General features: G+C 42.8%; 1 protein-coding gene across 1 annotated transcript in view; it reads left to right on the forward strand.

Moving 5' to 3' along the window:
* The first annotated feature begins 443 nt into the window (after nucleotides 1-443).
* MYO1E (myosin IE) overlaps nucleotides 444-23,321 on the forward strand; it is a 203,090-nt gene continuing 180,212 nt past the window's right edge. The window contains exon 1 of the mRNA XM_036841088.1: nucleotides 444-832. Coding sequence (XP_036696983.1) covers nucleotides 830-832 — 3 coding nt within the window. The 5' untranslated portion in view covers nucleotides 444-829. The remainder of the gene's footprint in view (nucleotides 833-23,321) is intronic.

Consider the following 23,321-nt stretch of genomic DNA (forward strand, 5'->3'; position numbering starts at 1 on the left):
GGGAAACGATATTTTTGACTTTCCTCACAATCCAGACGTTGGAAAGAAAAAGGATTTCCTTTGGGCTGCTGCCACGACTCTGATCTTTTATGCTGATAAAATATTTCCTTCTTTAAAAAAAAAAAAAGTTATGGGAAAAATCATACCACTTCAGCTACACTTACTCTAACTTTCGCGTTTAAAAGAAAAGAAATTTTTAGAAGTTTACCTCTCTTTCACAGAGTGGTTTTCTTCTTACCAGTTCAAGTCATGCCACCGGGAGCGAGCTGGGTCAGCAGCGCTCTTTGGAGGCTGGCGTGGAGGAGGACTACAGGATCCAGAGGGCTTTGGAAACTCCAGCAGCTCCAAGCTTGTTGGCTACTACGGTTTCCCTGAGGAGTGACGCTATGAAAACAAACCCTGATTGGTCAGGCCTGAGCTGAATTCTCCATTTATGGACAGATTGCCCTGCCCGAGCCGAGGCTCAGCCAGAGGAGTACGGAGAAGGTGGCCGAAGGAAGAGGAGCGAGGCAGGGCAGCTAGTCGGACGCGCGTAGAGCGTTGCACTCACCTAGGCGGGCGGCGAGCGCCCGGTCCGGGTGGACCCCTGCCCTCCGCAATATGCGCCCCGCCTGCTAAGCCGCCTCCTGCTCGCCCTCACCTACCGCCGCCGATCCCGCCTGGATGGAGTCCCCCCAGGGTTCCCATTGGTTCCTGTGAGTGCTTGGGTGTCGAGAGCCTGTTTTTGGCGAAGGGAACCAACTTTTGAAGTTCGCCCAGGAGATTGCGTTCCAGCCCCAGCTCCCCGGCAGCCGGACCCGGCAGAGGCGCGACCGCGGCGCGAGTCACCATGGTGAGTTGGCCGCGCGGCGTCCCGGGACGCCTGACCCAGGGATGGGGCGGGAAGCCCGGGAGCGGGGCACCCACCTTGGGCGCGCTGCCGAGGCCAGGGGTGGAGAAGCTGGACGCGAGAGGCGGCACGTCGCGAGCCCTTATTTCCTGCAGCTTTCGCTCAACCGGGGCTGGGGGAGACGGAGTGAGGGGCCAAGGAAAACTTTCTTTCAAGTCACTTTCGGCGTCGCCAAACTTTTCGTGGCCGGGGTGGCTATGGCTGCCAGCTGTCGGAAGCCGGAGTGCGGGGAGATCCGCGTTCAGGGGCACGGCCCGCCGGGGGGGGCATCAATTCCCTCCCGCTGGGAAGGTGGGAGCGGCCGCCTGCGCCCCTCCGTGCGCGCGCTCCCCGCCCGCTGCACCGGCGCCGCGGACCACTGCTCCTCCCCCGGCCGCCCGGCAGCGCCGCAGCTGTCCCGCTGGCATCCGCGCGCCGGCGGGGGCGGCGCGGCCGCACAAAGGCAGCGGGGCGCCAGGTAGGGCGAGCACCTGCGGTGGACTGGCGGCCGCGGGCGAGGGTGCCGCGGGGCTGCCGGGAGCCGGGCCGGCCTGGGCTCCGCTGGGCGCCGGCCCGGAGGGTCTTTGCACCAAAAAGGCCGAGTAAACACCACCCTCCTCCACTTCCCCCAAGTGCGAGGTGGCTGGCACTTTTCGGGTGTACAGCGAACGGTACGCATGGGAGGAAGTCGAGGTTTTTGTTCTTTTTCCTTTGGCATTTTGGGAATCGATGGAAGTGTCTGGCTCTCTCTCTGACTCGTTTCTGACTTTTCCTCCACCCCGACCTCCCGGCCTCGGCTACCCCGCCCCCAATAACCTTAGCCGCATCCCTTGGGCTTTGGGGTGGTGTACTTTTCTTTCCGAAGCACAAAAGCAAGGGCTCTATTTTGAAGAGATTGGCAGACCATCAGAGGGGGGAAAAAGTTCTACTACAAGGCTTCATAGTTTCCACACTTGCTTCTTTTCAAATAATCCGGCTTAGGTGAATGAACTGGTCCTCTTCTGATTGGTTTTTGTTGTTTTTTAGTGACTGTGAAAGGGGTGCTAAGTCACAGTGATAACCGGTACAGCACTAATTTAAAAATCTCTATCCTGCTGGAGCCTGAGGGAAATTAGGAAGGGCCCATAGGAACCTACACACAAAACTCAAAAGCAGCCCTTGACCCAGTGCTGTGTTTATTCAAAAGAATGATTAAAAACAAACACCAAAATCTTTAAAAGGGCATCCTTGACCAAAGCTTTTTCTTTTCACCTAGTCCAAAGTAATGTCACCCTTGCGTCTACCTAAGAGGACACTTAATCTGTAAATAAAATTTCCCTTTCAGTTGTAGGGTTTAAGAAGTCAGTCCACTCCATATTATTTTTGGAACCCCTAAAGAGAACCATTTACTTACACTGTGTGTTTGGGTGGAGCTACCTAAATGGGGCCACTGCCTAACTGGCTACCTGAACTTAAGCAGTGTGAGTCTTAGTACTTTAGAATTGCTATAATTATTTTCCATGGTTCAATATTTCTTAAAAAAAAAAAAAAGAAATGTGTTGTATGTCAAGAGCTTAAAAACTCTTGCTGAATTTAAATAATTGAGTGGTACCTTGAGAAAATTAACTTTCCCTTAGTTCACTCATTTTTCATGCTGGAGAGACTAAAAAGTAGTGTAGGATGACTTTTCTGGGGACCTCGGAAACTGGACACTCAATTCGGTCCATTGCTGTTGAAGTAGATGGTTTGTGAAGTGGGTGCAGAAGAGGCATGTTCTAAGAAGAGCTGTTTCCAAAGTGTGTAGGGTGTCTATTGAAGGACAGGGGTATGACTTACCTATTGATGTTCCCTGCCAGCAGCACAGATGGCCGTATTGTGGGCCGCCAGTTGACTATCAGTGCATCAGATACAGTTGCTGAGGCCCCGATTCCCTGACGGAAAAGTTGAAACAGCTGGCTGTCCTGAAATAGGAGCTGTGCCATCACTCCATCTACTGGATCTAGAGTAATTTGGCAAAAATTAAATGAATCATTTCTTCGCTGGCTTGAAAAATTAAGTCTGTGCATTGGATATATGAAGTTGCCTTAGAACAGAGCATCAGCAGCTTAAGTAGTCAGAAATCTCAGTTATTATAGTATTTACTATTTATGTAAAATCCCCTTACAGCCAAATGAGGCTTCATTTTGTGTTTCACATCTGTCTGAGTCTGCCCAGCTGCATCCCTCAGCTGCTTAGAACAGGAAGAGAAGGGGCAATGCCTCCAGTGGGTGTGGCTCAGTGTTAGCATGGAGAATATAATTCATCAGGCCCTTGGCACCTGTACTGCGGATTTCTCTGTCTCTCGCTCTCTGTGAGATATCTTAGGAAATCTGGTAGCAGATTAGGAAGGCTCTCCACCTGTACCAAAGGCCCTACCAAGGCTCACTCATTTGTGATTCATAAGGAAGATTGCCATTTTCTGACTCATGAACAAAGTGTACAGCTTACAGTTTACCTTATATTTCCTCCTGAAAACTCACTTTGGGACATTTTTCTCTGTCTTTGGAGAACCAAGAATACTACCAGGCAATAGCAATTTGTTTCTTTTTTTTCTTAGACTTGAAGGACCAAAAAAAAAAAAGAAAGAAAAACACCAAAAAAATCTCTTCATGTCTCTATAATTTAGTATACATTGGTTAGGAGGGTACAACAATCTCCTTTGACTTTAATCAATAATAATACCCATCTGAGGTTTCCTTTGTAGAATCTGGCTTTATCATCAGCCAGAAAGGAAGTTCTACCTTTGTGGCCATGACCAATTTGGACTGTCTAATGGACTGGAATCCATGTGTATAGCTCTGCTGTATACTTTGGAGCTAGAAACTATGATTCATAAGACTTTTGTGACTGAGATATGCTAATGTATTTGAGTACATCTGAATTGGCCATCACCTCAGAATATGTTCAAGATGCGTCCCCGTCTCCTTACTTGCATATTACTTGTGAGTAAATTGCAGATAGTACACATAAAAATACATAGGAATAGGCTTACGAACTTAGAAATCTGATGCCGCTGACTACAAGGTAGGTAAGTTCCTTTGGGTGAAGGCATGGCATATATTTAGAAAGTCTGGAATCCATTTCAAACATGTTTTCTGCGAAGGTAACCTAGTCCATTCCCACTGATTAGTTTATCAGATTTCTAGTAGTAGTCTCCTGGCCAAAAGAACACAACACAGAACCAAAACAGAAAGGAATGGGATGAAGTCCAGAAAAGTTTTGATAGTGGTAGAGGATTAGGGCAAGAGTGGGAATCCAGGGCATTGTCTTGGGACCACTGTGGGTGGGCCTGCCTAGTGGGAAATGTTTGGGAGCCCAGGGCAAGGTGGGGCCATGGATGGAGGGGATGGAGAAGTAGAGGAAGCAGACAGTTGCAGAAGCTGAAAGCCACTTCCTCCTCAGTTTTGCTGGGGATTTCAGCTTTGTTAGTGGTTGCAGACTCAGATGTCTACAGAGGCCAGGATACAATTTTTGATGGGGTGAGACTGGCCTCTGGAGAGTAAATATAGAACATGTGCCCGTCAAAAGAGCCATCATTACTTGACCTTAGGCTGTGATTACATTGACCACATTACCAAATTGTCTGTTTTTTCAGGAGAAGCTGAAAATCTAGATTTTTATGCCAGAGCTGCCAATTTTTAAAAGCGTGCTGATCATCGCTGAGAGGCCAAACAGGTCAGCTGTTTGCAGCTACCCTGTTGTAAATCTCAGAGTGGTGTCCTGCGAACCACTGTGTTTCCTTCCATTCACTCGCCATCGGGAAGTCTAAACTTTAGCCACATACCCAGTAAGGGCATTCGATTTTTACTGACACATGCACACCTTCCCACTGCGTTTCCCTTAAGAGAGGGAGTTGCCTGGTGTTTCCAGCCCGTGGACTCTCTAAGCTATTAAACAGGGGCAGTATGCATCCAGCTGCTACGGTTTGGAGCTATAGCTAAACACCTGTGCAGGTAGTGCTGTGCGTGGTGAGCCTGTAAATTGAACTTCTCTTTTTCTTTTTTTTTTTTTTTAGCATCTTTATTGGAGTATAATTGCTTTACAATGGTGTGTTAGTTTCTGCTTGAACTTCTCTTCTTCTTAACCCTTTAGCTCCCTCCAATGGAAAGGTACTCCCCCTCTCCCCCAACCTCCATATTGCATGGTGGACCTCTTTTATTACTCCTTTCCCTGTTGCATCTCATGAATTTGAGGTCTGTTTCAGGGGTTCTCCTTGGGGCTAGATAATGAGCATTTTTGTAAACATGACTTGGAATACAACCTTTTGCCCCTGACTTAGTGTTCATGTTATGAGCTCATGTGAGACCTCTCTCCGATGAGGAGAGGACTGGGTCTCATTACTTGGTAAGAACTTGTAAAAGCTCTTTTCATCAGCTTCAAAAAAGCAGAAATATTTTGAAGCCTCTATACAAATGTAAAGCTTCATTATGGATCATATAGAAATTACGTACATTCGTAATTTTCCAAGTTTGAGTCATCTACTATTTTTTTTTTTTAAACAAAGATGCAGCAACTTGTGTTTTTATCAGTATGTGATTAAAATGGGTTTCTCCGTGGTGAGATTTTAATATTTTAATTTTTTTTTTTACCATGCTGGGACTTAATATTTACAGAACAAATAAGGGGTTAAAGGTTAGATGCCAAAGGTATTAAAAATAAACAGCTTGGCCTTGTAAGCACATTCTGTAACAATGGTAAACAAATTGTGTTTTGAATTTCAACTTCAAAATTTATTTTGGCAGAGATGAAAGGTTTGGGGGCATATTAGTGAAGTCTTTTTTTACATATCTTTATGACAGCTTTACTTCAGAGAAGTAAAACTATAAGAGTCGTCCCTAAAAATTGGGACAATGCCTTCGACACCGCATATGCAGGTGAAGTCAGCCCTCCTTTCTGAATTGCCACCATGGGAACACTGTCATTAATATTGTTCAGGGCACTTACAAATGGTCATTTAAGAAAACCTTTTTACTTCCTTTATGACCTAAAATGCTAGTGTCCAGCCTGATCACCCCTCTTACTCACCAGACTTTGTATAAGGTCCCTCTCAGCTGTTTCCAGAAGTTACATTCTGCCTCAAAGGGGGAAAAAATTGGTCCTGAAGATGTGCAATATCATGTAACATAGGCCCTGGGGGCCAAAAAGGAGGTGGTTCTTCCCAGGAATCAGTACTCTAAGAACTGCTCTGAAGGAGGCCACACTGTCTTGGGTGTTTTGAGTTCTGATGTGTTTGTTAAAAATTCATTCATGGGACTTTGAAATCATACACTGCATTGTAGAAAGTAAAACATACACTACATTGTAGAAAGCCCAGAAGAGAATTTAAGAGTCTATCCTAAATCCTTTGGCTTGACTTCATAGAAAGATCTAGAGGGGTTAAATGGCTTCGAAAGTCTCAGAGCTAGGTTTTGACTGATCTGCTGCCAGAATCCAGGTTTTCTGATCCCAGTTTAACAAGGCTTTTCCCACCAAACCACGGTGGTGGATTAGAATCTAGGCATGACCAGGTAGTTTTCTTTCTGGGGCCCTTCAAAAAAAGTCTGCTTGGAGATGGAAGGTTGTTACTTATTTTTGATGCATTACTGTATCAACTTTAAAAGATTATAAAAAATAAATTTAGAGGAATTCGCCATAATACCACTACCCTAGTGCTAATTTTTTTTCATGTCTTTGGGTTTCCTTCCAAACTATCCAAACGCACATCATTTTTATGTAGTTGTAATTATGGAGCTAATATACAATTTGTGTTCTGTATTTCCCCATGTATTTTGTAAACTCTTTTCCTTGGTAAACATATTTATCGTATTTTGGTGGTGGTATGATAATCCCATGTAGCCTGATTACCCAACTTGAGTCCTAACTGTATGGAGACCTGTCCTCCAGATGCACCAGTGACTGTGTCTCCCTGCCCCCATTAGAACTGCCCTGGTCAGTGCTGGGCTGCTCAGCCTCTTGTCCTGCTGACACATGGAACACTCTCTCTGGGGTAAAGTCTGAAGCCAGGACCGGCTGGCTTGGTGTACACTCCACACTCCCTGGTCCTGACCTGAGGTGGGTTCTGTTGGTGTTCTCCCAGGATCATGATACTGGCACTCAAATGTGTGACAATAGTGGGTGCTCAGACCTCTGACTGCAACTTGGCAACTATGAGTTCCCCTATCAGAGGACCCAAGTGGTTGGAGACGAGGAGCTTTGAACCCCAAAGTGGAGAAGACACAGCAGTTGCAAAGGAGGTTAGTGTACATGCCTGATAGGTAGGAATTCTTACCAAATACGGTGGCAACCGCTAGGAAATCAAAGATGAATTAATTAAGCACTGCCTCTGCTTATGAGGAGCTCACAGACTAGGGAATAACAAAGAGCTTTCTTATAGGTGATTTCATCTCATTCTTGTACAAATGATGGTTTTTGTTGCCATTTTACAGGTAAGAAAACCAAAGTATAGTGAGGGAGAGAGAATTGTTCAGGGCCATACAACTTGTATGTAATGAACCAGGTCTGCTAACTTTATGCTCTTTCAAAAGCAATTGAGTACATTATTTCTGAATTTGAAATTTCTGGGTCCAGATATCTGTATAACACTTCATTATTATTTACATACTCCTGAGGGAAAGCAAGGTTGATTTTTTTTTTTTTTTTTTTTTTTAGTCTATTTTAAAGTCTGGGCTTTTTAATTTCCTTGTTCGGGGATGTTTGCATATCACAACATTTGGGGACTAGACGATATCACACTGGGATCAAGCATAAAAGTAAAAGAAAGTCATGCTAGAAAGCTCTCTGATCTCAGTTAGTTTAAAAAGTAGAACATAAGGGAAACAAGATAACTACAAGAAACTTAGCCCTCGAGTCCTTATATACATGACAGAAAACAAACAAAAATAAGGATAGCATGTCATTAGTCTCTTAGTAATTTAATTGGTGTGACCAACTTTTGATGTTGACAGCAAGTTAGCACAATATTACTTGGTAACAGAATGATTTGGAGAGTGTCATTGTCTGATTCTAAAAAATTTTCAATAACAAAAAAATTACAGTTGTTTTTAGTGTCCCAATTAGATACGAACTTTTGTTAGAGAAAATTTTGGATTTAAATGTAGAAGCATCTATTAAGCTACTTCGTAGTATGATAAAGATGGCACCTTCAAGATGTGGGAATGCTCAAATGCAGAAATATGTCTGCAAAATGATGGTAGTTCTCCTTTCTCCCATCAGATTGTCAGAGATTCCTAATATTTGTGGGTGTCCCGAGGCCCTCTGAAGCTATTGACCTGTTTCCTGACTGTTTGTAATAACGAGAAAAACAAGAAAACCAAACAAAAAGACAGGAACAATCTAAATGTCCATTAGTAGAGAAATGCATAAACGTATGTGACTTATTGATAATAGGGAATCAATATGGATAGATCTCACAAAGGTAGTATGTGGTGAAGAAGCAAGTTGTAGAAAGATACATGTAAAGTCATTTAAGAAGAATTTCAAAACACAAAACGAGGCTATCTGTATTGTTTGGGGATATATATATTCATATATGTATATATTTATGTATATGTTCTTTTAAAAATATAAATTGATGGACTAGAAAGATATCAAATTCAAGCTGCTGAAGGGGGAAGGAGGAAAGAAGAGAACTGAGGTCAGTGGACTAACTGTAACATTATTAAGAATGTTTTATTTGCTTTATTAAAATCTAAAGCAAATATAGAAAATAGTATCATTAATTCTGGGCAGTATGGGCATAAATATTTATATTATCCCCCCATAGTTTTAACATCTTTTTATAATTAAGAAGAAAAAAAACACACATAAACACAATTCTTCATTTAATTTTCGGAGGTTCATAAACCTCCAAAGCCCACACAGTATCATTCCCAGAGTTGTAGCAAACTTTGTCTTGAGGTGAATATTAGGGAGTATGCAATTTTGGGTCTATGTCAGGTTGTTTTAATGACAGTTGACATACAATCAAATCAATAGTAAGTCCCACTGAGTTATGTAAAGTTCCATTAGGGATTATGTCCCAGGATGTTCAGCATCTGTTAAACATCTCTTTCTTACCTTTTCTTACCTTACTGTCTATTAAGTTTTGATATAATTAACCACCCCAAACTTGGTGGTTTAAATAGTAAAGATTTTATTATTTTTCATGATTTTGTGCATTGGCTGGGGAAGTTCTGGGCTGGACTGGCTCGTCAGATCCTTGTGGTCGGCTGGTGGCTTGGGTGGGGATGGATGAGCTAAGATGGCCTCACTCACGTGTCGGTTAGTTGGCCCAGGTTCAGTTGGGGCAGTGGAGATGGCTTGGCCACCTATCTCTTTCACAATAGGCTAGTCCTGGCTTGTTAACACAGCAGCGGTCACAGGGTTCCCAAGAACAGCAAAAGAGAAAGCAAGCCATAGTGCACAAGCATTTTTTTAACCTCTACTTGCATCATGGTTGATATTGTCTCATTGGCCAAAGCAAGTCACATAGCTACCCTCAGGGTTAGTGTGGGCGAGGACTGCCCTGGGGCTCAGATACAGTGCCTACCCTCCACCTTTTCTTTCATCGTGTCTAGTTGGGTGAATACATGGAGGCAGGAATAGATTTAGTGCAAATCCAGTTTTCCCGGCTGATCCTCTGAACCCCTGTGTATGACGGAAGCCCCCATTGCTCCTGATACGTCCGCTGCTGTTTTCCCAAAGTACGAGGAATTAAAACTTGTAGTTCTTTTGTATTATGGAGCCTCAGTATGATTTTTAAATTGCTATTTTTGCTGGAAATAAAAAGTAAAAGCAGAAGCTAAAAACATGAAGAAAAATCTTTTTTTTTTTTTTTTTTTCTGTTAAAGGGAGTTTGTAAAAATAAACATTTCACGATTAAGTCCAAGCTTAGAGAGTAGTGAATCATGCCAAACCAGACTGGAGTGGATGGCCTGTTGGATATAACAGTGGAGCAATACTGTTTGGAACAGGTCAGAACAGTGCTGTTCACTGACTAATTCTGCCTTTTTGCCCAGCCCTGAGCTGTCCATGTGGAGAAAGACATTCTTCACACACACACTAAAATACTTTTTTGTCTTGAATGAAAGTCATGTGTTTTGGATCGTATTATGGTTCCCAGAATAATCCATATTGGTGTCGCTTCCATATTCTGTGAGCCACAGGCTCCTCAACAAGATGTGAATTGAGTAGGATTAACCTAGCTTTGGGCATAGGTCTCAAAAAAATTCATTAATCTGTGGATCTTTCACTTTGATTTTCTCTTTCTCCTTCTCTTTTTAAATGGAAAAATTTACACTACACAAATGGGGAGAAAACTCATTGCCGGACTTCAGCAATTGATAACTCATGGCCAATCTTATTTTCTCCATTTTGTTAATGTGGTGTATCATGTTGATTTGCAGATGTTGAACCATCCTTGCATCCCTGGAATAAATCCCAATTTATCGTGATGTATGATCTTTTCGTGCATTATTTATTTATTTGCTGTGCCGCACAGCTTGCGGGATCTCAGTTCCCCGACCAGGGGTTGAACCCAGGCCACAACAGTGAAAGTGTGGAGTCCTAACCATTGGACCGCCAGGGAATTCCCTTTTCATGTATTACTGAATTCAATTTGCTAGTATTTGTTGAGGATTTTTGTGTCTGTGTTCATCAGGGATATTGGCCTGTAATTTTCTTCTCATGTTGTGTCCTTGTCTGGTTTTGGTGCTAGGGTAATGCTAGCCTTATAAAATGAGTTTGGAAGTGTTCCTTCCTCTTCTATTTTTGGGAAGAATTTGAGAAAGATTGGTATTAATTCTTCCTTAAATATTCGGTAGAATTCACCAGTGAAGCCATCTGGTCTTGGACTTTTCTTTGTTAGGAGGTTTTGGATTACTGATTTAATCTCCTTACTAGTAATTGGTCTGTTCAAATTTTGTTTCTTCATGATTCAATCTTGGTAGGTTGTATATTTATAGGAATTCATCTGTTTCTCCTAGGTTCTCTTAATTTTTTGGTATATAATTATTTCAATCTTGTTTTCTCTATTCTCATCTTCTCTTGGTTTATTTTGAAGCAAACCCTAGATATCATTTCATCCTAACCATCTCTGTATTACATTGGCATTAATTTATTTTTATAAATTTTTTAAGATTTATTTATTTTTGTCTGCATTGGGTCTTCGTTTTGCTGTGCAGGCTTTCTCTAGTTGTGGCGAGCTGGGGCTACTCTTCGCTGTGGTGCGCGGGCTTCTCCTTGCGGTGGCTTCTCCTTGCGATGGCTTCCCTTGTTGCGGAGCATAGGCTGTAGGTGCGCAGCCCTCAGTAGTTGTGGCACAGCGGGCTCAGTAGTTGTGGCTTGCGGGCTCTAGAGTGCAGGCTCAGTAGTTGTGGCACACGGGATTAGCTGCTCCGCGGCATGTGGGACCTTCCCAGACCAGGGCTCGAACCTGTGTCCCCTGCCTTGGCAGGCGGATTCTTAACCACTGAGCCACCAGGGAAGCCCTACACTGGTATTTAAATAAAGCAAAACTCAGCTCTCAGCTCTTGGTACTGTCTACTTCTTGGGTTGGAAGAAGGGGTGTATCTCAGAGAACCAAAGTAAGTAGCTTCCCTTTGATTTTTAATATTACGGGCTTTGTTTTTACAGAATAATGTAGACATCTCCAGTAACTGGGTAGACTCCTTAAAGCTTGGCCTAATCTCATCCACAGGAGTATCTGGCAGTGATATCTCGGCATCCATAGTTTTGGTGTGCAGGGCAGCGGTGGCTCCCCAACCTACAATCCTAGCTCTACTCAGGCACTCTCTTTAGGTATAATTTGCAGGGCCAGTTCATGCTTATTCGTCTCTTCATTCCTTCTCATACATGCCTGTATCATGGTGATGGCTGTGCAAATAACACTTGTTTCTTTCAATGATCAGATACCTTTAAACATAGAATGTCAAGATGAGAAATGTCTCAGAGACTACTTGGCGGGGGGGCGTGGTCTATGAAATTATATGCTGAAGTTTGTGTCTGTGTCCATGTGTGCATTTTTCCCTGGGAAGAAGAATCCTAACTCCCGTAAGTGGTCCATGGCCTCCCCAAATGACTCTCTAAGGTCCAGAGAATTTAAGTAGCCTGACCAAGGTCACCTGGCAAATCAGTAGGAGAAGTGGCCTTAGAGTACAAGTCTTTTGTCCAGGGATCCTAACCTGGTCCTAAACCTGATTTTACTGGAAATGTTTGAAAAACAAATATAATAAAGCTTTAGAGAGAAGGGAAGTTGGAAGTACTGAGTTAAAATAATTCTTTGTAAGATTACCAGAGGTACTAAACCAATACAAGTTACCATGAGGCAATGGTCAGTATTAATTGTTGACAACTGACCTGAGTTTTCAGAATAGCTATAAAGCATAAAACTAGAGTCACAGCATTGGTCTCATATTTATTCGATTTTTATATTCTCCTGTGATCACAAAGAGAAATACGTCCAATGCAGACTTCAAATATAAGTCAAGGACGTAATGGTTTGACGTTTATGTAAATAATTGAAAGCTCATTTCTCTGATGAGGATTCATTATTATTCATTATAAAATTAATATTAACTAATTGAGGACACATTAGAAGGAAATTGCTGGACTCTAATAACTGGACTCTGGATCAGAGTTCTGTGCTCTGTTTCTGTTCTGTAGGACCAGGGCTTGGAGTGTACGAAAAAAATTGGAAGTGTGGTATCCTCTTCCTTCCAGCTCTTTTTCTCCCCTGCCCCCAAGCCCCAACCAGATTCTCCATCTATCCTGCCTCCTGTTCTCCCCCACAAGGCTCTTGCCCTTCTAGGCTTGGGAGGGGTGAGGAGGAGGGTTGGAGAAGGCAGGAAATATATAGTTTGCACCTGCTTGCAAGTGAGCACACATAATTAAGGCTTCCTAAGAGGAGGGGGGCGCCCTCCTCCCATCTTGGAACCCTCTTTCTCCTCCTCCAAGTAGCCCTGCTTGGCACCTCTGCAGCCAGTGGGGAATCGAGCAGTGTCTGCTCTACAGCAACAATAAGGCACTGTCATCTTCGTTTAGGGCTGTGAATCTGAGTCTTCAGTTTTTGCAGCAGTTGTATTTAAGCATCCATTGGCAAAGGTATATTTTATATACTCTAAATATAAGATGTAATGAATCGCAAGATCCCACCACCTGCTGAGTCCTGTGGATTCCACCTGTGTAGCATGGCTTCAACCTGCCTTTTTTTGCCTTGTCTTTCGCCGAGGTCACCTGGCCAAGTTCCACTACTTGCTGTGCCCCTTGCAGGCTCAGATAATCTCACCTTTCTTTGGCTGATGTCTGGCTGCAGTCAATTCCCTCCCCTTCCGCGTCCTGATGGTCTAATTCCCCTTTGAGGTCGGCCCCACTTCCACCTTCTTGAGTCTCCTACTTGGAAGTTATCTTCAAAACCTCGGAACTCTTGATCTGCAAAGATCTCTTGATTGTTTACGGGCATTTTATCTTCCCTTCTGATCAGTTACTTTTCAGGTAGAGTTGTTTCTTATCTTTGTGTCCCACCCCCATTTTGGGACTTGCCGTACTAGATGTATACAGTACTATTTTTAAACGTAGTATTGGAGGAGAAGTGCTTGCATTTCCTTCTGCTGTGAGTTGTTCATTCGTTAATGCTCCCTAGGCCTTCATCTCGAGGGACAAAAGTAGAGTGCAGAACTGCCAACGCAGTGAAGCACTCTTAAAATGCACTCCAGTAAACTGGCTCTTGGTCGCTCAGCTAATGGAATGAAACAGGGGAAGAGGGAATCCGTGAAAGCGCCCTGTGATTCAGATGTCACTGGAGCTTTGATTTTAGTGGGAATACTGAAGTTGTCTGATACAGATGTCACTCCTCACTTCATTCAGCGTGCCCTTTGGAAGATGGAATGGTGAGGACAGAAAGGGGAAGAAGCATAGCGATGCTTCAAAGGGCACCTGAAAGCCGAGCCGCTCGTTCACAGAAGACAGGGGAGTCATTTTGCCCATCACCATGCCTTTCTTCACTCGTCAACCAGCTATAACGTTGAAAACAGGGCCGACAGCCTTCCCCTGCAGCTCTTTCAGAGTCTGTGAAAATAGTTCTCCCAGAAAACGGCATCTATTGTTTAGGTTACCAGTGATTTTCCCAAGGGTGGATGTTTAAGGAATAGGCAGAGATAATAGATGGAAGAAAGAATTGAAATGGGATTTTGAAGCAGACAGTATGCTTTTTTTAATTGCATGTGGTTTTGGAGGACAGGTTGAATTCAGATGTTTTAAAACTCACAGGGCATCCAAGTACTGGTAAATTCAAACTGTCCTCATGAAATCTTTGTATTGGAACTCATCAGCTAACAAAATGGCCAGGTTGGCACCTTTTGAGCTTTGTGGAGTGTACGTTTTCTATGCTCAGCTCCAGGTGGATGAGGGTGAGGTATTCTAAGCTTTCCGGAGTATAGAAGAAGTGGCCTCCCAGGTGAGGCGGGAAAGAAGGGGAGAAGTCCAGGTAACTCATGGGGTCTGGGAAGATATGTAGTATGATCACCAGTTAGAGCATTTTGAGTGAGGAGATTTGAGTGGCTTGTAGACCAGCAACGCCAGAGATGAGACGGGCAAAGTAAGGTGGGGCCCTCATACCAACGGGATGTTTTAGAGTGATATTATTTCAATAAATATGTTTATTGTTCTGTCCTACTGGGCTGTAAACTCCTTAAGGGGCCACTGCGTCATGCTCATTTTTTGTATTTCCATCACCTGACATGACGTCTGGCACGTGGTAGAATCAGCAAATTTGTTGAATTGAACCAAACTTCCCTCTAGACGAAAATTGTACAGAGGGCCGAATGGTTGTAGCAACGCAGCCGCCAATGAATTGATGAGAACCGGTGATTTAAAGTAGATGATTAATTAATTATAAACTGGAAATGTTTTCAAAGATAAAAATAGCCCCCCTCAGTTAAAACCAGTAGGGCTTCCTTTTGTTAACTAGTTGGGCTCGGCTCCTGCAGAAGCCAGACTGAGCAGGAAGCTGGGTGGGCTGGGAAGGTTTCTACACCTGACTCTCACTCCCTTTATTCCAGCCTTCCTTCCCCTGAGATCAGAAGAGGCTAGGTGATTGCCTAAGGCCACACAACCAGTCCCAACTTGTCCCCTCAAGCGCTGGTGCAGCTCTTTGCAGGCAGAAATAGTAACAAAATGCACCAGGGTCCTTTCTGAGGAAAAGTTCCCAACTCCAAATGGAACCATTGCAAATCGGGTGTGACCTGTGACCTCTGTTTAGGACTTCTCTTCACTGTGGCATGGGAGTGGTTGGGCAGGTGTTGGTGATGTAAAAAATCACTACTAGATTAACAGATAGGATGAGAAGCTTTTTCCTGTTCAGCTGTGTGGACCTTCAGAATGTAAAATTTCCTGACAAAGTTTTCATCTGTCCTGGTTGAAAGAGCAGTATATAATGCCTCTGTTTTTCGGTAATCAAACTAACCACTCACCTGCCTAAGTGGGATCTGGTTTTGCTTTCCTCCAAAGGCCAGATTGTCTCCAAGGGGACATGCTAATGGCTTAATTGTTTTGTTTATTTTGCTCCTCACAAATTCCAGTAGCTTCATTTGCATCAAGAGTTAGAATGCCTTCATTCCAGGGCCTTGGCATTTCCTTGGGGTTAGAATGGCTCAATGTTTGTTCTCAATGTTTTTTTAAAAAGTTGTTGGTCAGCGCCTAGTGATAGGTGTGGCTTTCTCTAAATAGGAGTTTCTCTGGGTGTGGGGTGGAGAAAGTGAGAAAAAGGGAGAGGATTAAAAAAGAAAAAATTATACGCTATATATGTACAACAAACTGTAGATTATTTTGGAGCCTGATATTTATGTAATTATGTTCACTTGGCTCACATACTTTAGTTTTGGGGTTAAAAGATTAATGCATGCAAGGGAATGTTGATATTTAGCTTGACAAAACTATGCATTTACAGAGCTGTGGTTTGCTTTCCAAAATGTAGAAATGTAGAGAAGGTTTGCCTCTTCACCTATGAAAAAAGAATTTCAAGTGTAAAACTATTCTGGTTCATGTAGTAAATGCATTTTTCTAAGTTCAGTGTAAATGACATTTTAGATCAAACAGCTTTATAATGCATTAGGGGAGTAATCGTCAATACTGGGTGGAATCTGACTTTTGGGAAAGGGAAATTTGAATGTTGAAGAAGCTTAAATACACTGGTGTTGGTTAAATCTAGGTGTACTGGCCTCCATAGAAAAGAAATGCTTTCTTTCCTTGCAAACTGGAGTTAGGGAATTTCAGAGCTGGGAAGTCGTGTAATAGATCTTAATGTTATAAATCACTCGGACAAATACAAGATAATGCTATTTGGGGATGTGTTTGTAGTTATGCAGGATTACGTGATGATAAAGAATTTTCTAGGGACTTCCCTGGTGGTCCAGTGGCTAAGACTCTGCGCTCCCAATGCAGGGGACCTGGGTTCGATCCCTGGTCAGGGAACTAGATCCCACATGCCATAACTAAGAGTTCACATGCCACAACAAAAGATCCCACACGCGACAATGAAGATCCTGCGTGCCACAACTAAGACCTGGTGCAGCCAAGTAAATAAATAAATTTTTTTAAAAAGAATTTTCTATGGCTTCTCGAGTTTCTGAGGGTGTTTTGTGCTTTGCATTCTCAGTAATTCCCTTTTGAGACCTTAGCATTTGGGGGCGGGTAGGTATGCTTCTGTGAATTTAACAGTTATCCCCACCATTGAAAAGAAGGGAATCTGCTATTGAGATTAACAGTTGTTGAGGACCCCTTCTGGATCGTCCAGCATTTGTATCTCTTTTGAGGTAGGTATTATTTTTTCTTGGCTTACAGAAGGGGAAACAATACATGAGTGAGGTAACCTGCTAAAGGTCATCCATCTGAAAAGTGTCAGAGGAGGGATTTAAATTCAAGATCATCTGAATCTAAGATCTGCTTTGGAGGGGAGCTGTCTATTCCTAGACACATACTCAAGTTGTAAGTCCGTGAGCTGGAGCATGGGCATCACCAGGGATATTATTAGACCTGCAGAACTTCAGCACCCTCCGCCTCCCAACCTACTGATTCTGAATCTGTATTTTAGCAAGATTTCTAGGTGATTGCAAAGGACTAATGCACGGGAACACTGTAGCCCAAGCAAGGTAACATGACTCTAAACACGCCCCCCCCCCCCACGGCCCCCGGGAAATTCTGATGGTTGTCCTCCAGGATATCATTTTCCAAGGACAGGGATGCAGTTAAACTCCCTGAACTTTCAGGAATGTAGTCAATCATCTCTAATTATCCTGCTGAAGCAAAAATGACAGGGCAATGCTCAGGGGTGGGATTGGGGGAAAGGTCTCTCCTAGACAGTTCCGGAGTCAAGTGTCCTGAAGTAGGTGCGTGGGGACGGTGGTTGTCTACAGCATGCCTGGAAAACTCTCCACCCAGAACGTCTCCTCCGGAGTGCTATTGATGCCGAGGTTTCTACCCTTACTGATCCCTCTGAACTACTGCATTTGTCTGTTAATGACAGGTCACTGTGAACTAGACTACCCAATCTTCTAAAGCTACACTGATGTGTATAAAATTGATGACTAATAAGAACCTGCTGTATAAAAGTAAAATAAAATAAAGTACAAAAGTTCAAAAAATAAAATAAAATAAAGCTGCCTGAGAGCAGATTTTATCAGGCTGGGGAAGAAAGAAAGAGATCCAGGCTGGGGAATATCAATAGCACGAAAAGAGAAAAGTGTTGAAGAGAGCCCAGCCTCCAGAACATTCCAATCCTGAGGCTGGAGAAAGTACGCCTAACCTTCGCCTCCTAACTGGTTTTACTTTTAGAATTCCCCCAGACATCTAGGCTGGAGACATCAGGGTCCTTGTCTGTTGTCCTTCTGCCTTCCAGATTCCTGTTGGTTCCCAAGCCCCGCAAGTATGTCTTCACACTGCTCTGCCTTCCTTTTCACAGCTGTCGCCCTAGTTTGAATCTGCATTGTCTTACACTGGGACCGTCACAAGAGTTTCTTAAGCGGTCTTCACTGTTCCCCTGTAATTCACATAAACAACATTGCCAGAATCATCCTCCTGGTAAACACAGCTTTGCACCTGTCACTCTTACTCAAAAATTCCTAGCTCTTACTGAGAATAGGCTTTAGCCCAACATGCAGTACTGTCTCAAATCTATTCCAGGCTGCCTCTGGCCAACTCGTATTTTCCAGTAGTCCTTCTGGAATATGTAAACTCGATAAGGGCAGCCAGAATGCCTAGTCCGCACTATTAGCTCCTAGCATAGTGCCTGCATACTGTAGGTGCTCATAAAGATTGATTGAATGAATGAACGATGAGCTAATTCTCATGTCCATATTTTATAGCCTGGCTAGAATACACTCCTTGGTCAGGCCATCTGCCATGAATGGACTTCCCTTTCTTGTCATTTATCAAAATCCTTTGAGGCCCAAATGAAGTCTCATTTCCTGGAAAACCTTTGATTTAGCTCACTAAGATCATTCCTTCTTCACAACCTAGCCCATGTCTTGGAGTTATTTATTTGGTGCTTACTTATATGTAATCTTGCATTGCTATCTGTGTGCATGAGTCATACCGCCCAGAGAGACTAGAAGCCCCTTGAGATCAGAAATGATTTATATTTCTTTATACTCCTCAGAATTTACCATCTTTCCCTTTGGCCTTTCCATGTTCCTGTCTGCCCTCCTCGTTCCCTGGTCATTCACAGCTTTTCCACAGCGCTTGTGTTGAGTATTATTGTTGGTTGTGGATTATTGTTGGTTGTGGATTATTGTTGGTTCCCCCCACCCAGGAATGCCTGTAGTCCCTGGGGGCAGGGACTGTATCACCTAGTTTCTCTTTCTGTCATCTTTGGTTTGTTGACTGATGGATGCTTTAAACTTTGTCCTTTTGAATTTTATCTCCCTTCTTTTCTTTCTGCTCAGTTCTTAGAACTCCAATTTCCATTCTTCTACAAGTATGATGCTAGTTAGTGCCACCATGACTCAGTGTGTCCTCCAGCGAGGGTGTGAAGGTGACTCAGGAGCCCCCTCAGCCGTAGTGGATTTGTTCCACCCTGAGAGGGAGGCAGGAGCCTGCCTGGCGATCAGGAAAGAGGTTGTTTTCCCCCCTCGTTGTTTCCTGGCCCTGAGTAAAACAAATTATTTAACTCTCTGTACTTCAATTTCATTTTTTAAAAAAGGAAATAGGAATAGTTTTCATTCTCTTTTTGTAGTGGTGATACATTGAGTATTAATAAGAACATTGCAGGGGGATAAACTGGGAGTATGGGATTAACAGACTCACACTACCATATATAAAATAAACAAGGATTTTCTGTATAGTGCAGGGAACTATATTCAATATCTTGTAATAAACAATAATGAATTGGAAAAAAGGTGTCGATATATACATATATATGTAACACCTGAAACTAACACAATATTGTAAATGAACTATACTTCAATAAAAAAAAAAAAACAACAACCCAACAACAACATTATAACATGCTTTGAGTCCAGTCACTGAGAGTATGTAAAGTATCACAACCCTATCAAGGCTGAAGCTCTATACTAGATACCCCTCCTCCTGACTGTCCTGTCTCCCGCCAAAGTTGGAGACAACTGTCCCCAATACAGTTAGTACCTTAGCATTTTTCTAACAAACTTGTTCAAGTCTTGGCTCACTAAAATTTAGGGAAACCATACCATTTATCTCCAGTCTCTTAACAGATTGTCTTTGAGTTACACGTTGCCTGTTAAGGAAATACATCCAAATTGCAATCAGTTGAGTAAGGTTAGAGATGTTTCAGGAAAACAGACACGTCTCTACTTGCTCTGCCCAACTTCAAACTTTCACATCTACTGGTTTGGGGAGGGACGAATAGCAGAGAAGAGAGATCACAGAATGAAGTGAATTAATAACGTATTTGTTGAATTTGGACAGGGCAGCTTGCCTATTTGAAAAATTCTTGGCAAAATATCATCACCCTCCTCAGTAATTGGCTGGGTAATTTCAAGTAGGCTTACTGCATTTGAATTTCCTGAATAGAGTGAGTTCAGTTTACCTTTCTGTACATAGCGGATTGTTGCATTACTGGGGTGGGGGAAAGGCATCCTTTTCTGCCTTATCCCTGGGCCGGATGGAGGGAGCACAGCCTTGTCTAGAAGCATGATGAACATATGATTATATCCATTTCGTACACATGACAAAATCTTCTTAGTTGGAAGATTATATCAATAATTGCAAGAAATAAGGGAGGCATATATATGTATATACGTGTGTGTATGTGTACATAAGTGTATATATATAGTATATGTATTTAGATGTTCATATGAGAAGTTATGGGGGGAAATGAAGTAATTAGTTGCTAACCAAAATAAAGTTTTTAATGATCCTTTTTTTCCTCCTCTGCCTGGGTGCCCTCTCTCCATGCCCGGGTCTTAGATAACTTTCCAGGTCTAGTCTCAACAAAATCCCATCCCCTTAAACAAGCCTTCCCAGACAGACTTACCCCTCATCCCAGAGTGTCTGGAACGCTCTTATCTCATACAGCATGGTTTACCTTGTGTTAGAACAATCAGGATTCTGTGTCTCATTAAGGTGTGGAACTCCTGAGAGCAGGGGTTGTTTCTGGGCATTGCCAGTGATCTCAGTATAGTTTAGAAGCACCTGTGGAGCTTTTTTAAAAAATGTCAATCCTAGACCAGTTGAAATCGGGGTTCCTGGGGGTGGGACTCAAACACACTGTATTACTTTTCAAGGCTTCCTGTGTGACTCTAAAAGCAGCCAGTGTTGAGAACCACTGTGAGTAGATATTTAAGAATTGATGATTATGCCATAATTTGGTGCAACATCTAAAGCAAACTGACCAGGATGTATTTTGCCATGCTGCAGCAAACGACTGAACTTAAGAGGTTTGGGGTTTTTTTTTGTGGGGAAAGGGGGAGGGATGGGGGGGGATTTGTTTAATAAAGCTGACTTCTGTTAAAAAAAAAAACTAGTCCCCAGGGGACTTTACAAAAGAGGAATGGTTGTGTGCACAGCACCTGGGGGCCTTCAGGGATGGCGAGGCTGTAGTAGCCTGGTGAATGCCTTGTAACCTGAATCCTTCTGCCTCCTCCCTGCTTTGGTGTTGTACCCTAGACCAGAGGCCTCAGACACATGGTGGGGGGGGGGGCGGTATCACATCCACCTGGGGAGATGATTCAGCAGGTTTGGGTTGAGGCTCAGGAATCTAGTTTTCACAAGGGTTCCAGGTGATTACACTTTCCCAGTAGCTGATCTACAGCTCTGTGGAAAATGCTGGGGGTCTGGTATCATCAGCACTGGGTCTTTTTTGTGGAGAGGGGGGGAGTTCTTTACTAGATTGTCTTTCTTACCCCCAAATTATATAATCATATGCATATTTTCTCTAGAATGTTTCTGTATTTTCAAAGTTGAGCTCCTTGTATCATCTGAAATTTATTTCTCTGGTGTGAGGGATGACACCATGTAACTTTTTCCAAACGGGTATATAATGGTTCTAAAACTTTGTTACGTAATGCGATCTTCACGCTCTGTTCCACAGTGCCACCTCTAGCCTGTGTTAAATTCACATGCGTGATTTGTTTCTGGCATCTTCTGTTCCTGTGATGCTTTTCTCTGTTCTTGAACCAGTTACCAATACTAGACTGTGTAATTACTCTAGTTTTAGAATATGTTTTTATATTTGTTTGGGCAAGACTTCCCTAATTATATTCCTTCTTAAATGAGTTCTTGGCAATTCATCTTCAGTTACTCTTTCAGATAAAATTTAGGATCAACACGTCAAATTTCCAAAAGAGAATCTCTTTAGAATTTAGATAGCAGTTTTATAGGCTCTATGGAGCAATTTGGGAAGGTGAACATTTTTACAGCCGTGTCTTTTTATCTACAAGCATAGTGACCATCTCCGTCAGTTCTTCTTTTGGGACCTTCAATAAATCCTGCGTTTTTTCATACATGGTTCTTTCACATTTTTTATGAAGCATATTACTGGTATTTTATAACTTTTGCTCCTAATTTGACTGGGATCTTTTCTATAACCTTGTTTTTTGAAAATATTAATCATTTTTTTTCATATTTTTTCTTATAATTTAATGGCTACCATGTCACAACCCACAGAATTAAAATAAGAATCTCATTTACTTGAGTATGTAGGGATTGTGGCATTTGGTTCATTCCCTTTTTTTTTTTTTTTTTTTTTTTTAATTTATCTATTTATTTATTTATGGCTGTGTTGGGTCTTCGTTTCTGTGCGAGGGCTTTCTCTAGTTGTGGCAAGCGGGGACCACTCTTCATCGCGGTGCGCGGGCCTCTCACTATCGCAGCCTCTCTTGTTGCGGAGCACAGGCTCCAGACGCGCAGGCTCAGTAATTGTGGCTCACGGGCCCAGTTGCTCCGTGGCATGTGGGATCTTCCCAGACCAGGGCTCGAACCCGTGTCCCCTGCATTGGCAGGCAGATTCTCAACCACTGCGCCACCAGGGAAGCCCCTCATTCCCTTTTTTAATGAATGTACATTTTCTTGGTTAAAGAAAAGTGAAAATACCCCCTACCAATGTCCTAGTATACTCTTTTCCTAGTTCCGTTTCTTCATGAATAGAGGGACTTGGACCACGAGGTTATCATTCTGAAGACTCATGGCAGATGTGTGGCCCATGGGTGCAGAAGGGGCAGAAGAAGCTGCACCAGATGTATTGGTAACAGGACACACCCTGCAGTGTACTTCTCAATAGATCCCTGAGAGTGGCCAGATGTTCAGTGATGCACCTTCTCTTCTTAAAGGTCTAGAAGGCACAGTTAAAAGTGAAAAGAGGAGAGAGAAGTGTTGTAACTCTGCTTAGCAGAATGAGGGATTCAGAAGTGGGAGCCAGGCTTTTGCTAGGAATCTCAGTAGGAAAAAAGAGTGACTCCAGGAATCAAATAATTCTGAGAACTAACTTATATAAAAGTGTTTTGCAAACTATAAAGTGATATTCAGATGTGTTAGGAGGTACTAACTCCATGTGTTTTAGCTACATTTGAGAGACTTCCAGAAAATAAACAGTGCCATTGTTGGAAAAAACCTGGTCCTTCTACCCCAAGATTGTTGTCTTGGCCTTAAAGGAAGTTTTATGTGAGAGCAGAGGAAGCTGTAAGATCACTTTTAATCCAGATATTTGTCTGAACCATGAATAACACATAGAAAGCCTTGGGATTCTGGTACTTGGTGAATGCGCTATCTGTTCTTAGCATCTACAGGCTAAATACCCCTCCATTCCCCAAGTGAGGACATGGGAAAATAGCATCCCATTATTAATAATTAATAACGTCCCATTCCTGGTACCTCTCTCTTTGCCTTTCCCTGTTTTTCCTTGATATCTTGTATCGCAGGGAATATAAAAAGTAGTTAACGGCAATCCTGTTTTCTGATATTAAGAATAAAAGCTAAAGATTAATGCTTAAAC

The sequence above is a fragment of the Balaenoptera musculus genome, chromosome 2 (assembly GCF_009873245.2).
Source record: "Balaenoptera musculus isolate JJ_BM4_2016_0621 chromosome 2, mBalMus1.pri.v3, whole genome shotgun sequence".
In the NCBI taxonomy this organism is placed as follows: Eukaryota; Metazoa; Chordata; class Mammalia; order Artiodactyla; family Balaenopteridae; genus Balaenoptera; species Balaenoptera musculus.